At 37.3% G+C, this 22,728-nt stretch overlaps 1 protein-coding gene across 4 annotated transcripts in view; it reads right to left on the bottom strand.

The window, feature by feature from the left end:
• RELN (reelin) overlaps nucleotides 1–18,220 on the bottom strand; it is a 697,060-nt gene extending 678,840 nt beyond the window's left edge. For all 4 annotated transcript variants that reach the window (XR_013829861.1, XR_013829862.1, XM_079932058.1 and 1 more), the window contains exons 1-5: nucleotides 17,849–18,220; nucleotides 13,658–13,750; nucleotides 10,485–10,685; nucleotides 4,621–4,695; nucleotides 982–1,093 (exon numbers count right to left, since the gene is read on the bottom strand). Coding sequence is in view for 2 of the 4 variants with exons in the window: in XM_079932058.1 (XP_079788184.1) it covers nucleotides 982–1,093; nucleotides 4,621–4,695; nucleotides 10,485–10,685; nucleotides 13,658–13,750; nucleotides 17,849–17,920 (553 nt within the window). In the remaining 2 variants the exon portion in view is untranslated. The remainder of the gene's footprint in view (nucleotides 1–981; nucleotides 1,094–4,620; nucleotides 4,696–10,484; nucleotides 10,686–13,657; nucleotides 13,751–17,848) is intronic.
• Nucleotides 18,221–22,728: the final 4,508 nt, after the last annotated feature.

Here is a 22,728-nt window from a genome sequence, read left to right as displayed (position 1 = left end):
TTTCACTAAAATGGGTCATGAAAAACTTTAACATCTAATGGTCACAAGAGAAGTACAAAGAAATTCTTTTTATGAAATCCTTTGATTTATTCATTTTCTTCCTACCCTTTTCTCTTCTCCTTGTGATTTTTCATATAAGAGGAGCTATTAAAAATTTAAGGGTTCCCTTCATCTGTTTTGGTTTCCTTTTTGTTATCTCAATTATCAAAGGCAGGAGGTGTTACCTGATCACTGTTCTTGTGAAAACAGACAAAAATGTGTTGATCTTAATAATGAATGTTTGTAGCTGATCAGTTCACAGGGATAGTGTTTCAAGGTCAAGGAATGTTATTTTTTCATAGCCTCTAGTCATCTTATGCTTCAGTTATGATCTTTGAATCTGAACTATCATATTTGCACAGTAACAGCACAGTATTAATCTACAAAGCTACTCAGCAACAAAAAAACTATTGTATTCTTCCAAAGATAAAAATTATTAGGATCTATGAAATTTAAGATTAAACACAAACCAAAAAGAAACAAGAAACACAAGGGCTAGCACAGTTGCTACTGTAAGAGTTACAGTAATGAATAATGAGATTTATAAAATCAAAAGATACATTCCACATAGTACTTAACTCAAGTACATGGTATATAAAGATTTCAGTACAATTTTAATGTGCTTTGCCAATCTAAACAACTCACTTGTACGGATGTAATAATCCCACTTATATATACATCTTACTGTAGTGACTAAAAAAATGTGAAAATACACCTTTATTTACAAATATGTGAGAACTGCTCTTTCAAAAAAACGTTAATTATACAAGAACAACCTCTGTAAGTGCAGAAATATAAATAATATTTTATTTAAGATTGGCAGCAGACCATAATAGATTAAAACATCCAAGTATTCCCATTTGAACATGCTAGCTTAATCTTTCAAACAACAAAAACTATTTTACTGAATATCATTTATCAAAACAATGTTTTCAAATTTACCTATGCTATAATCAGGAAAATACAAGACAAATGGCTCAAAGCATCCAGTATTTGGACGAAACTTTTCCCAAACAATCTCGCTGAGAAAAATAACAGTCACATTTCTGTCAGTCTGTAAAAGAGAGATAAATAAAAGTAACTTTGCATTAAAAAATCTTAATCAGAACACTAATTCCATTTGAATTTTTCTTTCAAAAGAAATCCAGCAAAGTTCCAACATATAACAAATTATTTGCATACTAATAAGCCATATTTAGAAAACCCAATCAAGGAGCTCATCCTTGTATGCAAATTTTCAAACATAATTACTTAGAATTTCCATAAAACTTTTAGGTTAATCGACAATTCAGTTACCCATGAATACTAGGACAGTCACACAACGACTAATTTTATAGAAATTAAGAAACACATCTGCTTGAACGATTAAGACAAGAACTTTTTATGGAAATTTTCAAAGAAATCACATGCTTTACATCAATAAACCAAAAAAGACAAAACTTAACATCTCTCGTGATTAAAACGGCTATAGTACCCAGAGGAAAAAAAATATCAGTTGCATATTTTAATGTATATTCAAGATGTTGAGTATACATTAAAAACACAAACAAGTGTGAGTATCCAAAATACCAGTGTTAAGTAAACAGAAAACTTTTGAAATATATGTAGAAATTATAATTAGTATTCCAAAAATAACATTAAGAGAACAAGCTCAATGTGTATGTTATCCTTCTACAGAGTGGCCACAAATGCTAATTCTAATGGTAGAATTTATCTATAGACACCTGGCATTCTCAACACAAATTTTAATATTCCCATGTTCTTTTGGACCTCTCCCAAGTTGACAAAACAAGACATATTTGTTTTGTTCTATAACTATTCTTAGGACCCAGTCTCATACATAAATTACACTATACTTTGATGGTGATTTACTATTTATTGATTTCTAACTTATGTGTAACCTTATATTCCAATTTTCATTATTTAGAGAAATATACTTCTGGCTAACAAAGATAGCTGAGTTCAATAAATTAATAACTCCACAGAAAATGTAGCATCTTTACGAAAGAAAGGAAAAGATTTTTACTTTCAAATGCTTTTTGTCTATTAATTTTTAAGAATCCTTCAATTCATTTCCATAGGGATAAAAAAGTATGCTCTAAACACAATCTTGATTACAAAGCATTGAGTTGTTTTTGCTTTAAAATATGATTACCCAAAGGAATTTTATAAAGTCTGTTAAAAAAAATACTGAGAGGTTAAAAAAAATAGAGGCATTTATCAGTCTAAAAGGATTTTAAGGACTTCCCTGGTGGCTGAGTGGTTAAGAATCCACCTGCAGAGGACACGGTTTCGATCCCTGGTCCATGAAGATCCCACATGCCGCTGAGCAACTAAACCTGTGTGCCACAACTACTGAGCCTGCACTCTAAAGTCTGTGAGCCATAACTACTGAGCCCACACACCACAACTAATGAGCCCGCGTACTGCAACTACTGAAGCCCATGCACCTAGAGCCCATGCTCTGCAGCAAGAGAAGCCACCACAGTGAGAAGCATGCACACCGCAACGAAGAGTAGCCCCCGCTCGCCACAATTAGAGAAAGCCCACACGCAGCCACAAAGACCCAACACAGCCAAAAAAACAAAAAAAAGTATATTAATAATAAATTAAAATATATATATTACAAAATAAATAAATAAAAGGATTTTAAGTTGGGTAATGTTCTCATCTGTTCATCTGGAAGTACTTTCAGTGTACAGTGATATCTATCATAATTTAAACTTCATTTTAGTCTGGTAAGTAATATAAAAAAAAATGTGAAATGCTTTTGCTATATTTCTCTTAAATGAAATACACATTTAAAAATCAAATATGCTTTCAGAAACATCAAAACAACAATTTTCTTTTCTGATGGAGTTGAGCTTACTATGAATCTTTTCATTTTCTTCAAATAACTTCCATAATTAAAACTAAAAAAAAGTGAAAGGCCTACGTACTGTGACAGGATGCATGATCAAAGGTCTAAGTACTGTGACAAGATAAAAACAGTGGGGCAAGTTTTACTGGAAGGGCGAGAGGACAGCAAGAATGCACTCTGGGAGCTTCCCTGGTGGCGCAGTGGTTGAGAGTCCGCCTGCCGATGCAGGGGACACGGGTTCGTGCCCCGGTCCGGGAAGATCCCACATGCCGCGGAGCGGCTGGGCCCGTGAGCCATGGCCGCTGAGCCTGCGTCCGGAGCCTGTGCTCCACAACGGGGGAGGCCACAACAGTGAGAGGCCCGCGTACAGCCAAAAAAAAAAAAAAAAAAAAAAAAAAAAAAAAAAAAAGAATGCACTCTGGCTACCAGAGAGGGAGTCCTTGAGCAAAACAATGGGAAATAGTGGACGGATTTATGCAAACACACACAAGAAAAAATAAATAAAAAGAGAGAAAGAGACCTTTACTCAATGAGGATGGGTCCCTGATGTCAGCAGTAAAATGCCAAGAGTTAATCCATGTGGGAAAGGCTAGACTGCATGAGGAAACTTCCACAATAAGTCACCAACAGCTACACTTACTCTTCTCTTGTCCTCTCCACATCTGCCCCTCAAGACTATTACTAAAAGAGGATTTTAGGAGTCAGCCTCAGGCACACAATGATTTCAGTGGCAATCAGTTGAGAACTTCTAGCAGTTTCTCAAATTTGAGTAATATACTTAACTTTTCAAAGGTGGAAATGCTCTAGGCACTGTCTCCCCAAATATTCACTTAATTATTATAATGTTCCTTAATACTTAAATAATACAGACATAAAACTAAGTAAGTATAAACTATTTATGCTCAAGGTACTTATAAAGTCATAAAACCACATATTTTTATTTATAAGTTAAATATAAAACTATAAAACCAGTAAAATTTAAATTGACATTATCTGAATATAATGAACATTACTGTTTTGCCTAAACTAAATCTTTGCTCACTTCATGAATATGGTACTAACAGGAAACAGCCACAGTCCTTTTGAGTTTAGCATTCCTATAGCAACTAGTATTGGTAAAAACCGAATTCTCTCACCAATTTCCTTTATTCAAACCACTACAAACTACTGCCTGTTGTTGCCATCATATTACTATTTGGCTTTCACCTGACATATACATAGTAAGTCTCTCCCTGTTCTTTTCTCATTAGGCCATGACAATCACAGTAGAATTAGTGTTATTCAGGGCCAACACAATTTTAAGTTGAAACACAAAGCTCATTCTAAAAACTGAGCAGCTGTGAGACAGAACATCAGATGATCCAGAACAGACCTATCATTCTTTAGATTACTGAAATGAAAATTTTAAAATTCTTGCAGACAGTTCAAAGTCTAGCCCATCTCCACAATTTACTCTAGCAAACACCTAAAATCCTTTAATAGAAAGCAGTGTTAGCCACTTCACAATCAAAAATAAAAGCTAAAATAGTTGAATAAGTCTTATTAAATCACAAATTGTTTTAACTTTGAAAAAATCCTCAACTTCACATGTAATAGAGAAATGCATATCAACTTTATATTAAGAGATTATTTCTCACCTATCAAATTAGCAAAATGAAAAAATGTGACAACACAGTTCTACTGATTAGGCCATAGGGGAAAAGAATTCATTCATCACTTACCAATTCTTGTAACCTAAGAAATCCAGGTAAAAGATATGCTTCCATATCTCTTAGATACTCTGCTTTATCAAGAACCTTATGAAAAAAAAAAGCAGTGTCAAAATTGATTTTAAAAGCCCTTTAGCAAAACAGTTACATAATATAATGCAAAATTATCTGAACTTCCCATGTTAAAAAAAAATGGAACTTATGAATTAATTTTTTAAACAGTATTTACATTTGTGGAAGACATTTCAAATAGGTCAAATAAGTTAAAAAATGAACTACTAACAAAATGTTTCAACACAGATTTTAGAGAATGGGTCATAGTTATACTAAAATAGGTTTGTTTTAAAGATATACCATCAAAAAGATAATGAATGAAGATGCTCTAAGGACCTTTTCTTATAGGTATACAAGAAATAAAACTATGTGCATTTTTAATTACATTTAGTAAAAGATAAATGTCTACCACGTACCAATAATTACAAAGCTTTCTGACCTGACCTGAGAGATAGAAGAAAATTCTGAATTTCATCATATAAAACTTTTCTTGCTTGAACTTTGTAACTCGATACTAAACCCTGTTTAACTAGAAAACCGATCATGTTAAGAAAGATTTTTTTTTTTTTTTTTTTTTTTTTTTTTGCGGTACGCGGGCCTCTCACTGTTGCGGCCTCTCCCGTCGTGGAGCACAGGCTCCGGACGCGCAGGCTTAGCGGCCATGGCTCATGGGCCCAGCCGCACTGCGGCATGTGGGATCTTCCCGGACTGGGGCACGAACCTGCGTCCCCTGCATGAGCAGGTGGACTCTCAACCACTGTGCCACCAGGGAAGCCCCAAGAAAGATTAAATTTTTGTTCAGTGTTATGATAATGCTACTGGGATTATGTTGCAAATTACAATCATTTAAATTAGGAATAAAATTAAAATGCAGGGAATATATTATTTCCCTGAATAGTCCAAATTGTTTTTTATCTGTTTTACTGATTGATAGCTTGAAACAATGTATGAGAGTAATCAACTTAAGATATTTCATTCCTAATTCATTTAGACAAAATAAAGCTAAAATTATCTACCACTAAAAAGATACAAATTAGTTTCTCTACTATGTATTCTCAATTGCAGTTTTCCCATCAATTTCCATTTTAAAACTCTCTAATACATGACACAGATTAATTCAAATAAACTGGTCCATTTGTATGCCCATTTTAATGCAAAACACAAAGCTGAAGCAATAAGTTAATAGTTCATTCTTCTAACTGGATACAATTAACCAACTGTAATTAATGGTTTTATGGTATTTTAATAAATGATCCTTCTTCAAAAGCAATTATCAGTGCCCGCTTCAGCAGCACATATGCTAAAACTGGAATGATACAGAGAAGATAAGCATGGCCCCTGTGCAAGGGTGACACGCAAATTCGTGAAGTGTTCCATATTTTTGCTAATTCACTTTGTTATACAGCAGAAACTAACACACCATTGTAAAGCAATTATACCCCAATAAAGATGTTAAAAAAAAGCAATTATCAAATAACTAATATTCAAAGAAGTTAACATTTTAATTCAGATTCAAACATTTTAAAAATAATTTACCTGAAGGTATTCTAATAGACTTGATTTGTAAGCTTGTTTACTGACTAGAAAACATCCTCAGACATCTTTCTGCATTATTTCCTAAGTGCTGAAACTTACCAATTCATATATTAGCTAGCTGAACGTTCTACGATTTACTCTAAATAATGTTCTATGCTAAACACCTGCAAACTTTTCCACCCTAATGTTTAGTCATCTAACAAATAACTTATCGAATGCCTACTTTGATCCACTGGGCCTGAAAAGTGAGTTGGGTCCTACTTATTCCTCATGGCTCTTTGCAGAATATTGATTCTCCCTCTTCCCTAAAGACACAACTTTGAAATTCTACTTGTTGGAGTCATCCAACACTCTGGGGTCATTCCTCCTTGGTCTTTAAATATTATAGCTTCTGACTATCACGTCTCTAATATAACTCCTGTAGTTTTGGATATTTCAAAATCCACATAAATGACCTCCTTCTGATATGGTAGACTCATTTCCTTAAATCCCTCTCTCCACCAGTGATCTTGTTGCCTACGCTACCCAGTGAAAGATCAACTTATTTCCTACATCACTGGTTTCTGAAGTGTAGTCTGTGGCCCCCTGTGAGGTGAGGGTAGGGGGGTGTGCTGTTTCTGATACTCTTTCAGGAAGTTGGTGAGGTCAAAACTATTTTCATAATAATACTAAAAATTTATATGCCTTTCTCATCATGGTGACATTTGCACTAATGGTGCAAAAGCAATGGTGGGTTAAACTAGAGTCGTCTTAGCATAAATGAAGGTAACAGTGCCAAACTATACTAGTAGTTATTAATTCTTCACTATGTACTTGCTCTTAAGAAAAAAAAATTAGACTTTTGCTTCTAAGATGGAGTAGATGCACTTTTTCCTCTTCCTCCTAAGTAAAACTAAGAATCTTGAGTATTATATATAAAACAAATGGGGCTCTGAAAGGTGGAAAGAAGGAGGCAGACCAGCTAGGGACCTCAGGACCAGAAAAATGACAACTCACTTCAGAGGGTGAATTGTCTAAGTTGTCTTTTTGCCTCACATATCCCATTTGTCGAGCTGAATAAGCCGGCAACACAGGAAGGCCAAGCAGCACAGACCAAAAGAGCCCCAACCAAAACCTTACTTTCTCTAGCCAAAGGACCAGGAAAGGGGCAGCTTAGAGAAACTTCCAGGACTATGCACTCTCCAAGTTTTCTTTATAGAGGACATCAGTACATCACTGATTTCTTGTCTCATTTCTTTTTTTGTTTTTGTTTTTGTTTTGCCATACGCGGGCCTCTCACTGCTGTGGCCTCTCCCGCCGCGGAGCACAGGCTCCGGACGCGCAGGCTCAGCGGCCATGGCTCACGGGCCCAGCCGCTCCGCGGCATGTGGGATCCTCCCGGACCAGGGTACGAACCTGTGTCCCCTGCATCGGCAGGCGGACTCTCAACCACTGCGCCAGCAGGGAAGCCCTTGTCTCCTTATTTCTTCATCCCCTAAACACTGGAGCACCAGAATACTCGGTCACTGGCCTCACCTCTTTTCTAACTCACTCACTCTCTCGGTGACCTAATCCTGTCTCACAGCTTTAAGTACTACTACTGTATGCTCAGAAGTCCAAAATGGTATCTCCATGTTGGACCTCTTTTGACCTCAGACTCAAGCATACAAGTGCCAACTCAACATCTCTACTTGGACTTAACATGCCCCAAACCAAATTCCTCATCACTCCTTCTCCCCCAGCAAGACTCCACCTGCTGCAGTTTTCTCCACTCGGATAATGACAACCTTATCCCTTCAAGCGCACAAAAACTTTTTTTTTTGAGTCATGCTTGACTTCTTTCTTTCTCTCCTCCTCCACACTCACTCTATCAGAAAATTCTGTCAACCCTACCTTCAAAATATATCCAGTCCATATCTTACCATATCCATTGATACTACCCCAGTCTAAGCCAACATGTTGTTTGCCTAGATTAATACAAATGCTTCATAACTAGTTGTATTAGTTTCCTAGGGCTACCATAACAAAGTACCAAAAACAGGGTGGCTTAACCAACAGAAATTTATTATCTCACAGTTCTGGAAGCCAGAAGTCCAAGATCAAGTTATTGGCAGGGCCATGCTTCCCATGAAGGTTCTAGAGAAGGACCTGTATCAGGTCCCTCTCCTAGCTCCTGGTAATCCCCTGCCTTGTGGCAGCATAACTCCAATCTTCATGTGGCATTTTCTCTATGTGCGTGTCTGTCTCTAAATTTCTTCTTTTTATTAGGACATCAGTCATACTGGATGAGGGGCCCAATCTACTCTAGTATGACCTCAACTTAACTAATTAGAACAGCAACGACCCCATTTACAAATAAGGTCATATTCTGAGGTAGTAGGGGTTAGAATTTCAACATACGAATTTTTGGAGGAAACAAATCAACCCATAACACTAGCCTGCACTAGTGTACTCTTGTACTCTTCGTCTGATTCTCAAATGAAGAATCAAATGTACCTGTACCCTTCATTTGATTCTCAACATTACCCCTCTCCCCCTTACTTAAACTATATTCCAGCCAAAATGGCCTCCTTCATATCCTTTGAATACACAGGCATGCTCCAGTCTCCTCTGTATGCTCACGTAAATCTCTTTGCTTGGAATACTCTTTTTTCAGATATTTTCATGACTTGCCCCTCGCTTCCTTCAGGTTTCAGCTCAGTTATCATCATCTCAGTGAGATCTTCTCTGCCTTCCCACTTAGAAATAACTAGCCTCCCCCGCCCAGGGGATTCTCCCTTACTCTAATATACCACATCTGACATACTACATATTAACTTGCTTACTACATATCTTCCTCAATTAGAGGAATTAGCCACAAGTGGGCAGACACTATTTTGTCTCTGTTCCATCTCCAGTATCTAAAATAGTGCCTGGCACATAAGAAGTACTCAGTAAATATTTGCATAAATAAATGAACAAAATTAACATGTGGAAGGAACTGTTTTACACATTTAAGGAGATGCAAGAATGCATAAGATGTGGTCCCTTCAGTGAGTACAAACTTAGCCATTATGAGAAGGTATTATATGAAATTTTAATTTCAATTCCAGAGATAATCATTTTTTAAAATAAGGTTAAGGTGTTATAAAATCTCACTAATGTAAAACACATTATATATTTTCAGTTGTCTGCTAGTTATTTTCACATTGATGTAACAACTAAAACTTGAACTTAGCCAACCTAAAATCAAACAATTCATCTTTCCCAGACCTGCCCCATATATAATTGACAAGTCTGACCTTTGCTGTCTCTTCCATTTATTCTTTTCTGCATCTTCTGCCCCAACTCTAGTCCAGGCCCAAATTTCCTCTAATGGAAACAGTTACAAGAGCCTCAAAACCATCTAGCCTATGTCTTTCAATCCCCTCAAATTCACCTATTCAACATGCCTTCGTAGCAGTCTTCCTAAAGCATGTTTGTTGCTCTAGTCTTCACTACGTCCTTGCCTCTCACTGCCTAAGAAATGAAATAAATCTTGTTAGTATGGTTTTCAAGACACTCCCTGATCTACCCCCACCCACCTTTCTACTCTTCTTTCTCTTCCTTCATACTTTAAACCCACTAAGACCAGGCTACTTGGCATTCCCTGGCCTCCATTCCCATCTGTATGCCTTTGCCTAATTCCCTCCACAGGAAATTCCTCTTCTTCAGTTTCTTCCTAATGATACCCGAATCATTCTTTTGGATCTATCTCAAATGTTACCACCTTATGAAGCCGTACCAGATGTGCCTGAATCAGTGCTTTGCATATCATGGTTATTACTAATCACATTCTATATGTAGTCATATGTGAGTACGTCATAGCTCTTCTACTAAAGTGAAGTTCCCTTTAGATAAGAACTACATCTACAGACTCATAGATAAGAGAACAAACTAGTGGTCACCAGTGGGGAGAGGGAAGGAAGGAGGGGCAACATAAGGGTAGGGGATTAAGAGGTGCAAACTACTACATATAAAATAAATGAGCTACAAGGATACATTGTACAGCACAGAGAATATAGCCAATATTTTATAATAGCTATAAATGGAGTATAACCTTTAAAAATTGTGAATCACTATGCTGTACACCTGAAATTTATCTAATGTTGTACATCAACTATACATACCTCAATTAAAAAACTATACCTCAATTAAAAAAAGAAATATATCTAAAACATTTTTATGTTGCATAAGCACCTTGTACAAATGCACTGTACATAAGTCTCAAAAGAAAAATATGGAAATTGATCTAATAAATCAGTTTTCAAATAAGAGATGATACTTACAATATATACAGTCTGATCCTTGAGACTTTCAGCTTTGGTTATTTGTTTAAATAAGCGAACGAAGTCATTAAATGTTTCACAGGTTATTTGAGTAGAATATTCACCCTCTGAAGAACTAAGATGATTCAGCTTGTTTAAAATTTGTTCCAAAAGCAGCCTCAAGGTAAAGCATTCAACACAATTCACAAAGACATGTGGAAGCTGAAAACAAAAACCAAAAAAGTGTAAATAGAAAACACATATCCACAACAACGGCTCTGCTGGATATCCGCCATTTGCCCTTCTAAAACTATACCCCACCATTCTCCAAACTGCTCTGTGCCCCAGGAGGCTGACCACTACAGACTGCATCGCCCAGACTCATTTTCTAGCTCTTGCTCGATTCAGCCAAAGGGAAGAACCAGGAGACAGAAGCAAAGTGGTAAGAGAAAGAAGGTGAATATTCATTCCCTTGACTCCCACCCCCATCCCACAGCTTGACAGTGGCTGCATCTTCTATCAAAGGCAACAGCTCGAGTTGGGCAGCCTCTCATCAAAGGCTACACCTCTTGCTGGGGCCTGATTACAGCTCCTTCCTGTGCCATTCAGGTCTGAGAGAGGTAAAGGCTCTCAGCACATCACCATCCCTTATTGGTTCCCTTAACATTTCTTCAACCTTTGTAAAATATTATAGTCCCTCCATTAAACACACTTTAATTATTTGAGTTTTCATTTGTTTCCTACAGGGATTGAAAGCAAACCTGTATTTCCCGCTAAAGAATTCTTACAAAGAAACCCAAGAACATGTGAATGTTAAAATTCTTAGTGGGAATTTCTTACTTATAATTTTAAAATAATATTTTTAATCATGGACACACCTAAACCAAAAAAACATTTTTAAGAGTTAAAAACCAGAGTAATCCCCCTATAAGGACTTAGAACTAGCTCTTCATTTAGAGAACTATCAAAATGGAGGTAATTCCAGAAGTAACAAGGAAAAAAAAGATTTATAAATATAGTCTGTTCTCAAAACGAAATCACAAAAGCAGTACTGATCACTCAGAGGAAGACAGCGTGTGGCATCTGGCACAAATAATGGAACCTATAACTATTTTTAGCGACATTCTATAAATCTCACCCAGTAAAGAGGCTTTTCTTTCTCAGAGTAGCAGTGTAACTAAGGCTACATTATAGTTACTTAGGCACAATTTCACCAGCATTTTCTAACCTCCCTTACCCCCACTCCTTTATGAACTACAGTCCACAATAGCTCTGTTAAGACTGTGTTTACTGCTACCTGTGTGCTATCCATGACCTTTAATGGCAGCATATTCTAAATGTCTCTTTGTGTACCTATACCAAAAGTGATGATAATTATCATTACAATGTTTAAGCAGCAACAAAAACCAAGATACATTAAAAAATGAAATACAGCCCTTAACTATGGAACTTCCATATTCAGTTTTCATGCTTTTATTCAATATAGATATTTTTGGACACTTCATGCAGGGAGGTCCAAATGCAAATGCCTGAGCGAGGACCTTGTACACTCAGGTTCTGAAGCCTGGTATGAACCTCAAGCATCTGTATTTTAAAATGCACAGGCAAACTTCAGGATCAAAGGCTAAAATCCCTAACTTGATGTATGCCAAGAACTGTGCTGGGAATAACCCCAAGAAACAGTTTCAAGCCAGGGAAACACAAACATTTATCACAGCTGAAAGGGATAAATATTACAACAGAATTAAGCACAGAGTGCTGAGGCTGCACAACAGAGGGGCATCTAACACCGCCTAGAGAGCCAAAAAAGGCTGCCCAAAGTGTAAACACAAGAAAACATAGCAAAATAAATAAGCATTTGCCAAATAATAGGGTAGAAGAGTTGGAGTGAATGAGTACAAGAAAGCCATTCCAAGCAGTATGTGCCAAGGGTTGAAAGTAAGAGACAGCCAGAACTGTAAAATAGTTCAGTATGCCACACAAAACACACATACTCTGAGCTAGTTAGGACCGGGGGTAGCAAACTACAGCCTTTGGGTTAGCAACCTGTTTTGATATATACAGCCATGCCCATTTAGATAGACACGGTCCATGGCTGCTTCCACACTAAGGAGGAGTTGAGTGGTTGTAATATAAAGTACCTGGCCCGCAAGCCTAAAATATTTACTATCTGGCCCATAAGAAAAAGTTTGCCCATCCCTGGCTTAGGATATGAAACAGGGTGTGGCAATAATCACGAACAATAGCAGCTAAACTTTATTGAGTGCTTACTATATACTAAGTATTGTGGTAAGCACTTTTAATGTATTAACTCACTGAATTCTCACAATTCCAAATGTTGTCACTATTAGCCCTACTCTTCAGATGCGAAAGCACTAAGGGGTGAACCCAGAAGAAGAACATGAGTCTGCCAGACTCTATCTCAAATTCTTAGGCATTACGTTAAGAAAGATAAACTGAACTCAGCTCATGAAGGGTCTTATATATCAGGCAAAACACCCGAACCTTTTCCTAAATATCTTATTTAAGATTTTCATGGACTAGCTGCAGGGTGGAGAACAGACTGCACTTAGGAAACTGTTGTGGAAATAAATGAAAGAAATAATGGTAAATGAAACTCAAGTAGCAGCAATGGCTATGATTCAAGCTACATGGAGTCAAGACATTAATGATACAGAATCAACAGGATGTGTTTACTGTTCAATTTACTAAGAGAGTGAGGATAAAGAAAGAGTAAAGAGCAAGTTTAGACAACTGTGTGAATGGTGAAATTCACTGTTAGAGGCAATATGGGAAGAAGGGTAAAGGTGACATATTTAGTTTTGTACTTGTGGAGATTCAGACTTATCACTATCAATATTTCAAATATGTACAATAATGGAGAAGAAACAGATTTGAGTATTTTTAAAGAATGTATTATTATGTGTGTTTTCCCCCAAATATTATCATCCAATGAAAGTTAGAGTAATTTGGCTCAACTTAAAAAGTACATTCTAACATCAAGGCTCAAGTTATTTAACAATGCCTTCTGAAGCTTACAGTCTTTGAAGGTCTTCAACAAAAAGGTGGTCAGAAATGTTTTATGTAGAAGATATTCCTTCAGAGAAAGGTAAACTAAATATCTCCCAGATCCCTTCTATTTCTAGGAGTCTATGAATAAAAATCAATTAACACTGAGTTTGGGATATTCTTACCTCTAAAGTTTTCAACAAAGTTTGTGTTACATAGGTCTTTCCACTGGCAGTATGTCCATAAATAAAAATGGATGGAAAGCTGAAATGATGTCTCTAGCAGAGAAAAGACAAATATCAGTCTGCACGTACAAAACAGAAAATGAACATTCATCAATTTGTGACAAACTTTTCATGATAAAGTAAATTATTCAATCCAAATGATTTCAACAGTGAGCATTTAGTGGATTCATCATTATACCTCAAACCTACTTGAATTCAACTCTACTCTTTCTCAAAATTTCTGGAAAATCACATTTGGCCTATCTATTATATATGATATATTACTATACATATATATATTCAACCCTTTTTATTATTATACAGGTTTATATATATAAATGTTTGTATTTTCAAATTTGAGAGATTTAACAGATTTTTCAAGAATGATTTTGACCATACTTCATTTTTTTCTTAACCCTTTTTTATAGAATCTAAGCCCACAGGCTGCAACTTCAGTCTACATTCTAAAGCTTTTAAACTAAGCATATGTAAACACAGGACTAGAAAGAATTTCAAGAGTCCTCTGTTCTAAGGAAAACTTACAGGATAATTCTGAATTACGCTTACATTTACCTTGGCCTAAATGTGTACATTTCATCATTGTTTTCAATGATCAAATCTACACAGCATATATTTCAAAATACATATTCCCAAGATTCTCCTGAAGTACATTATGAGTCAGCAGCCTAGAGAAAAGTAAAAATTGTCAAACACCCCTATATTGGTCTGGTCAATACTACAAATATGTTTCATTCATTCAATGAACACTAATTAGACAGCTGCTAAATGCTGAAAACCATGATGCACTAAAGAGTACAAAAATCAGTTAGAGATAAAACCTGCTTTGGAGGAATTCACATACACTTAAAAAATAATTATAAGAAAATTGGATGATGCAATTTCCATGAAAAAGTAGAGTCTCTATGATCATCATCTACCACTACAATAGTACAGTTGACGCTTGAACAACACAGGTTTTGAACTGCTTGAGTTCATCTATACATGGATTTTTTTCAATAAACATATTCGAAACAATTCTGGAGATTTGCAACAATTTGAAAAAACTCACAGATGAACCACATTGCCTAAACACACAGGAAAAATTAAGTATGCCATGAAGCGTAAAATATATGTAGATAATAGTATATCCTTACAAAGGCATACGGTGAATGATATTTAATATAAAATTAATAATGTGTTAGTTTTCTGTTTTATAACTTGCTCCCAAAGGATTACATTACCATACATACCATATGGTATGTCTGTGCCTCCCAGCCTCTCCCCTCTTTCTCTCCCTCTCCCTTCCTCCCTTCTTCCTACCCCTCCTTCCTTCCTATAATTGGAGAAACTGTGTATTAGCCTATCATCACAGGTAAGTGATTTTTCAAAAAAATGTAACCATGTGTTTACAATACTGTATTATGAATATGACTGGAATACTGTATGCCATGAAACTTTATAAGGGTTCATTCATTAGTATATAGGTAGGCTACCATGAAGGAATTCTATCCATAACAGAAGGCTACCATAAAGCAATTATATCGCTGCTTCTTTGTTATCAACGTATGAATCATTATACCTGTAAATAGATATGAATTTCTTTTTCACATTATCTTTTCATTTTTAATGTCTAGTTAGTAATATGTATAACAAGCCCAGTGTTTTGTATTATTAAGACAATATTGATGTAGATATTGACAGACGATTCATCTTATAAACAAGGTAAACTAACAGTATTGATAAATACAGTATAGTACTATAAATTAGTTCTCTTCCTTATGATTTTCTTAGTAACATTTCGTTTCCTCTAGCTTACTTTATTGTAAGAATACAGAATATAATATATATAACATACAAAATATGTGTTAATTGACTATTTATCGGTAAGGTTATTAGCAGTTAAGTTTGGGGTGAGTCAAAAGTTACACACTGATTTTCAACTCCACAGGGGGTCAGCACCCCCAATTCCCACACTGTTCAAAGGCCAACTGTAGTCACAAACATTTATTACATTCTAGCCACCAAGTTACAAATTTCCTTTTAGCAAGACAAATCAGGAACTCAGATTTATACAGGAAAATACTTTCTAATGGCAAATGCCCATGGCAAGAGCAGCCCAACAGATTAAAAATGGATGTTTCATACAGATTCTTTTCTTAAGTTTATACATAACTCTCTTGTAAATTAACTAGCTCAAAAATTCTGTAACAAGAATTAAACGCATGCTTGCTGAGCATCTCTGCTAATACAATACTGTATTTCACCTTGAAAGAGAAGCACAAGATATCCTTCAGGACACTTTTCCAAGCTACACTAAAACTCTCCTTTCCTGGAATCCCACCACACTTACCTGCATCCACTATTTGGTGCTTAATAATATTCCACCTTACATCATCTTTTCTACTGTTAACTAGAACTGTACTGAACTCTTGCACTGTTATTTAACCTTTCACCTTCATAAACCTAACATAAACTGTAATAAGCCAGGATCGGGCACAGTGCCTGGAACAGAGAAGGTGCTTACTAAATATTTATTTGCTGAATACATAAATGAATCTGCTAAGAAATATGAACCAGTTTTTTATAGATCTTTGCATCTCCTACATGCACAGCACCTTACAGAAAAGCGCTATTAAAATTGTTAAATATGACTTCTTCCTGTGATTTACACCAAATTGATATCACTCATCTCTATTTGCCAACATTCATTTTCAGGAGGACCACTTCTGTTTGTAGTGATCTGGGTTTGTCTACTCCAGGGAAGGAATGCATAAGGTACAACTAAGAAAATGTTTCAGTGATAATATTGATAACTACAATTAAAAGCATTATAACTGGGCTTCCCTGGTGGTGCAGTGGTTTAGAATCCGCCTGCCAATGCAGGGGACACGGGTTCAAGCCCTGGTCCAGAAAGATCCCACATGCTGCGGAGCAACTAACTGGCCCGTGTGCCACAACTACTGAGCCTGCGCTCTAGAGCCCTCGTGCCACAGCTACTGAAGCCCACGCACCTAGAGCCCCTGCTCTGCAACAAGAGAAGCCACCGCAATGAGAAGCACCTCACGGCAACAAAGAGTAGCCCCCGCTCGCCGCAACTAGAGAAAGCCCGCGCACGGCAACGAAGACCCAACGCAGTCAAAAATAAATAAATAAAGTTAAAAAAAAAAGACCCAATGCCTTAAAAAAAAAAACTGGTATTAAAAAAAAAGCATCATAACTAGAATACTGACTGAGGGTGCAGTCCCTGACCTTAGTTCCCTAACTAATGTGCCCCTTTAGAAGGAGGGTGGTACTTTTCTACTAATACTTCACAGGCCACCCCAGACTGCCACCCAGGTAGTTGGATGAAAGCAGTACTTATGAAAGCAAACCAGAGGTGTGAGGGAAGAACGTGAGTGTGACCCTAAACTCTCATTTACTCTCCTTACAGATGAGATCCAAGTGTGATCAATTCCAAGTCTAATTAATGAGTCTGAAGCAAAAGGCTCACTAAAGGCCACCAGAATATAATCAAAAACAGATTAAGTATGGAATTGATGAATGCTACCTCCTATGGAAAGGACTCCGCAGCAGTGTTCATCCAGAGGAAACATTTAACCTCTTCTCTTAGGCATCACCTGAACTGCTAGTCAAGAAGCCTAGACTAGACCTCTTCTGTGCTTTAACAACGCTGGAAAAGCCGCTTAAGTTTTAAACCTGAAGCACCGCGTTGGCCCTTACAGGTCTTGACAACTACCCATCCACACAGAACTTACACTAACTACCTCACTGAAACGTGGGGACTCACTTTTGAATAAGTAACACTGGGCAATCACATCTGTTGTATAAAATCCTGTTCAGCTGGGGTAAGAAGCAACTTCGAGTAGCTACTCTGGACTAACACCCTCTCAAAACCGTGGCATGCGTAAAATATCACGTCCTGGGCCAACGAGCCCTAGTGCAGGCCGGTCCTTCCCGTGCAGTTTAAGAGACCGCTCACAAATTACTTTGGCTGAGGAGTGGGAGAGACCTATAACACCCCCTACCTCAACGCAAAAGACGGTCTACAGCCCCTCAGTCAGAACGAAAATTTAAAAATTGGAACATGTCGCAAGACCACGGAATTGTTTGCCTCCGGGATTTGGAAGAGAAAAGATAGCTGGACTACAATACCTCTCCAAACAGGGACTGCAAGGTGGACACTTGGGACTCGCGACAAAGCACCGTGTTTTCCAGGTGAGGCATGCTGGCGGTTACCAAATTACAGAGCAGCCCGCGGCCCGCTCCGCGTTCACAGCCGCAGCCTCACCCACGCTCGGGTCTCCGCGCTCTCGCCGGAAACGGGACTCTCGGGCTTGTGGGAGGAGCCAGCGTGGCCGTGCGTCCGCGTGACGTCAGCGCGCAAGAGGAGCGACGGACCCGCCCTAGTCTTCCACAGCCTGAAGCGGTAGGGTTCTGAGCGCCGTAGAGGGGTTTCTGGAGCCCGCTTTGTGGGGTTGGGCGTCTTGGGCTGCGGCCTTTGCCACCCAAAGGTCGAGAGGGGGATGCAGGGATGGGCGAACAGAGAAAGCGCTTGAAGGGGCTAAGGGGGCCCTGTGGGCTCCACTAAGTCGAGAACCTGTGGGTTCGGCTTTCCCGCCTAAAGGCCCCAAATTTAGAAACCGTAAGTGCTGCGGAGCTTTGTCGTGTAGCCCCACCCAGGAGGGGGAGGCGGTCGTGGAGCCGAGGCCCGCCTCCTTACAGGGACCTGAGGAAAGCGGGCTCAGATAACCAATATTCACAAAAGCTGCGGGTTTTTTTCCTGAGGAGGGTGTGGAAAATTGGCGTCCGGTGCAAAAAAAAGACTGATGGAGTCGAATAAACAACTTGGAATTACTAGTCTTACTCCAAGCCTGAAAACAGATCTGGAAATGCCTCTCCCTCCTAATGGGAGGAAGTTCTAGTGTCAGTTTCTGAGGGCAACAAGAGTGAAAAATAATGCTACCTTTAGCACAAGGCTTTCCGTTTATTTGTTCGCGGAACGCGAGCTAGAAACCAGACGCTAGAAGATTCTGGAAATAAACAGATATAGGAGTAGACAGAAATGTATGGTGAAAAGAGGGTTTGGGATCCTGAAGCTGCTGGGTTGGGGCCATTGACTCAACAGAGAGACCTTGGAAGAATCATTGAAACGTTCATTTTGAACTTTAACTTCTTTATCTATAAAAGAGAAATAATAATAGCTGGGTTATTGCTAGGGATAAAAGATTATATACTTAGTGCCTGATGTACATAGATTTAAGTCATGGATATCAGAATCAGAATCTTGTATTTGTGATAGCCAAAAGGATCTTTTGGTAATCGTGGTCTCCTATAACTTATCCGCTAGTCAAAATCATATATTGAAAGCAATTCAACTGCAATTGCCTAAGTACTTTAAGAAAGAATTATAAAGGGTACAATGGCACCATCCATCAAATCTTTTAGTGTTTCTTCCTAAGGGAAGCTAGCCCTTGACCACCCTCTCAAGACGGGGTTATACATTCCCATAACACTGTATTTTTATAATATTCAACAAAATTATAAGTAAATTATCTAAATGTTTGTCTCTAGCTGCTTTGTGAGGGCAGGAAACCTTGTCTTCTTCACAGCTCCACTTTCAGTGTATACTATACTGGCTGGTACATACCTAATAAGCAGTCAGTAAGTAATTATTGACCTGAGAGGAAGTGCCTTACTGCCTGGACAGGTGTAGGGAAGTTTCTCAGAGGAGGGAACTGGGATGCTGAGACTTAAGAATAAGGGTTCAGGGCTTCCCTGGTGGCGCAGTGGTTGAGAGTCCGCCTGCCGATGCTCCGCAACGGGGGAGAACAAAAAGACAAGCTAAAGACATAAAAGGGACAAGTAGGCAATCATATGCCAGGGACTGGCAAGTAATTTTTAAGAATAAACCTAGAGTTGCAGGAGGTCAGGCTGGGGCAAGTGTATGTTATGCTAAGAGGATTGGACCTTATATAGGCTGCAGGGAGCCAATGAAGAATTTTAGGCAAAGAAGCAAATGACAAGACTTGACTTTTAGGAAGTTCCTTTTGGCTACAGCATGGAAAATAGAATCAATTTGACTTGTTAAAAAAAACTATTGCAAAGTTCTAAACAATAAATGATAATGTCCTAAACTAAAACAGTGGGAAACAAGGTGACAGGGAATGGCAAGTAAGGTTTATTAAACATAATGTGGCAGGCACTGTGATAGATACATTAGCCCATTTAAACTTCGCAGTATAATAGATTTGCAAATGGAAAAAGTAGCTGAAATTTATCTTACAAGTAGTGTATACTTGAACCTAGGTTTGCTTCACTCCAAAGTCCTAAATCTCTCTACTACATCATACTGGGAAGAAGCTGAATCTGAGAGAGATTTAGAAGTACATTTAATAGAAATCAGTGGCTGCTTAAATGAGATGGAGGGGGAAGTCTTTGAGAGTAACGTTTAGGTTTCTGATTTAGCTGATTTTCGTCTTTGCCAGTAATAAAATCAAAAATAGGAGCAGGCTTATAGATTTGGTGATATCTATACAGGATTTAGTTTTATCTTTAGGACCAAAGTGAGTTTCTCACATTAAATTTGAAGTGTCTACAGGATAACCAGATAGGTCCAGTGGAAATAGAATCTGAAGCTCCCAAAGAGAGTGGCCTAGAGAAGGAGATACAGAAGTTATCACCACATAGGTAGTTGAGCCAGTCCTCTGGATAAGATTACACACAGAGAATACATGTTTGTTACACATTAAACCTGCAAATAATCCTTTAAAAAATGTAATAGTAGTAGATGAAAGTTGGTGCTCAAGTACTGTAAATTATTTTTTCCACAGAAAGAATGTGTCTTCAAAAAATATCCCAATAGTAAAAAGCTCACTGAAATCCTTTACAGCATATTTAATAGCTGTAGTTTGGGGCCAGTTGTATTAGAACTCAAGTTTTAGTTGATGGAAAAAATCAGGAGAACCTACAATCACAAGTAGATTGTTTCACTAGGTTTTCCACTTATCGGAATTAGTTTTATAAACCAAAAATTTGGGTAATACATATAGCGCTAGTTTAAGGAGTATGAGAAAATAATGTGGGAACGGTTTCCTATAGAAAAGAAAAAGTGAACACATCACAAGCCATGCATGACCAATAGTTATGCACGAGGGATGTTTTAAAGAGTCCTGAAAATTGCCAAGTCTATCAATATGAAACATAAGGAGCAAAAAGTATAGTTTTTATGTGTTAAAAGGGTCTTTAACCATAATTTTAATCTTTTAAAGTTAAAACATTAAGCAAATAACATGAAACAACAGGAAAATTTATTTTTTATAACAAAGCTCAAATAACTTGTTTATAAGTGTTTATGAACCAAAAAAAGTAACCTAATGAAGCTAACTTTATTATCTTTATTTTTAATTTTTTTAACAATACCTCTGTGCTCTTTTAATCTTTGGTTACTTATTCTGTAGTTTTTAACTTAATGATTTGTTTACTAAACAAACATAGAAGCTTTAATCCTAAAATACTCGGTGATAAAATGGGCTTTCAAGTTAATTGTTTTTCAATGCCATTTTGAAAGTCTGGTTTACATTGTGATGTACTGGCATTCCAGGACTAATAAAATATAAATTGTTTAAAAAGTAATCAAACAGAAAGAAAATCTTTAATAATGTTGTGGAACTTAGTCATGGCATCAGATAAACTAGCGGTAAACCCAAATATAGATGGAAAATTTCAAGAAGATTTTATTATAGCAAATTAATCTAATTCTATGAAAATAATTCCGGTTCATCCCCCTGCTCAAATCCTTCTCATTTCCCCTGCCAGCCAGATCCTCACAATGTACAAGACCCCATAAAACCTGCTCCCCACCTCACCCTTTACTTTGCTCACCTCATGTTTTGCTTCTCCTCCTTAAGCTTGCTCTCTTTCAGCCACACTGGCCTCCTTGCATTCTCTGGACTATGCTGGGCATGCTCCAGCTTCTTGTGACTCTGCTCTTGCTATTCCTCCTGAAATCCTTTTCTCAATTTTAATTCGCATGGCTCACTCCTGATCTCCTTTAATCTCTGCTCAAATGTCACCTTACTAAAGGAGCCTTCTTTGACCACTTAAGTCTGTGCTGTCCCCCATTCCCCTTTTTTTCTTTATTTTGATTCACAATACTTATTCACAGTACTTGTCATCTACATATTTTACTTGTTATTGTCAGTCTCTCACACTAAAATGTAAGGCCTGTGAGGAGCTCTATCAAAAAAAGTTCCTGGTGCATAGTAGGCGCTCAATAAATATTTATTGAATTAATGAATGACTTCACTTATCCCAAATGACTAGCACGAGCTCTGATACAGAGTACGTGTTTAACCACATTTGGTTAATGAAATGAATTACTAAGGAAAAACTACTGAAAAATTAAAACACTAAAAAAACCCCAAAAGTTCTAGTTTTAGTTGCAATGATGATTGTTTTCTGTGTCTTTAAATATGGCATCCCACCTTTATTCAGCAGTCTGATTATTGTAGTTTTAGCTACTTTGAAGACTACCCTAAACCCAAAAGAAAGAATGAAATGGTTGTTGTGCAAAAAATAAATAAGCATATAAATAAATAAAATTGGGTTAAAATCCAGGCAATTTACTCTGAAATGAAGTTAACTTTAGGTCTTTTGGACATTTACTCTTAAGGAAGTTTGAATGTGAAGGACCAGCATGGTCTTTAGAAATTGGATAATGTATCCTCAGTACCATGTTAGCCATTTGTGAAAGTCCCCCCAGGTGGATGAGGACATTGTTTAGGGTATTATCTGAAAATAAACCAAATATTGACTTTTTTCTAAAGTAAACATATTTTAATAACATATAAATACTGATTAAATAATAATTACCTATGTTCACATATTCATATTAGGAGAAAACATGGAGTAGATCTGAAAGCAATGTCATACTTGGGCAGATTGCTGTGTTATTTTATGTACCTTCTCTAACCTTAACTCTAATTCAATCTAAGCATGATGTCCACCTTTCCTGCTCCCTCCATTTACCACCT

The sequence above is a fragment of the Stenella coeruleoalba genome (genome assembly GCF_951394435.1).
Source record: "Stenella coeruleoalba genome assembly, chromosome: 9".
Classification (NCBI taxonomy): Eukaryota; Metazoa; Chordata; class Mammalia; order Artiodactyla; family Delphinidae; genus Stenella; species Stenella coeruleoalba.
Note: the sequence above shows the minus strand (reverse complement) of the source record. Positions and strands in the feature narration are given on the sequence as shown.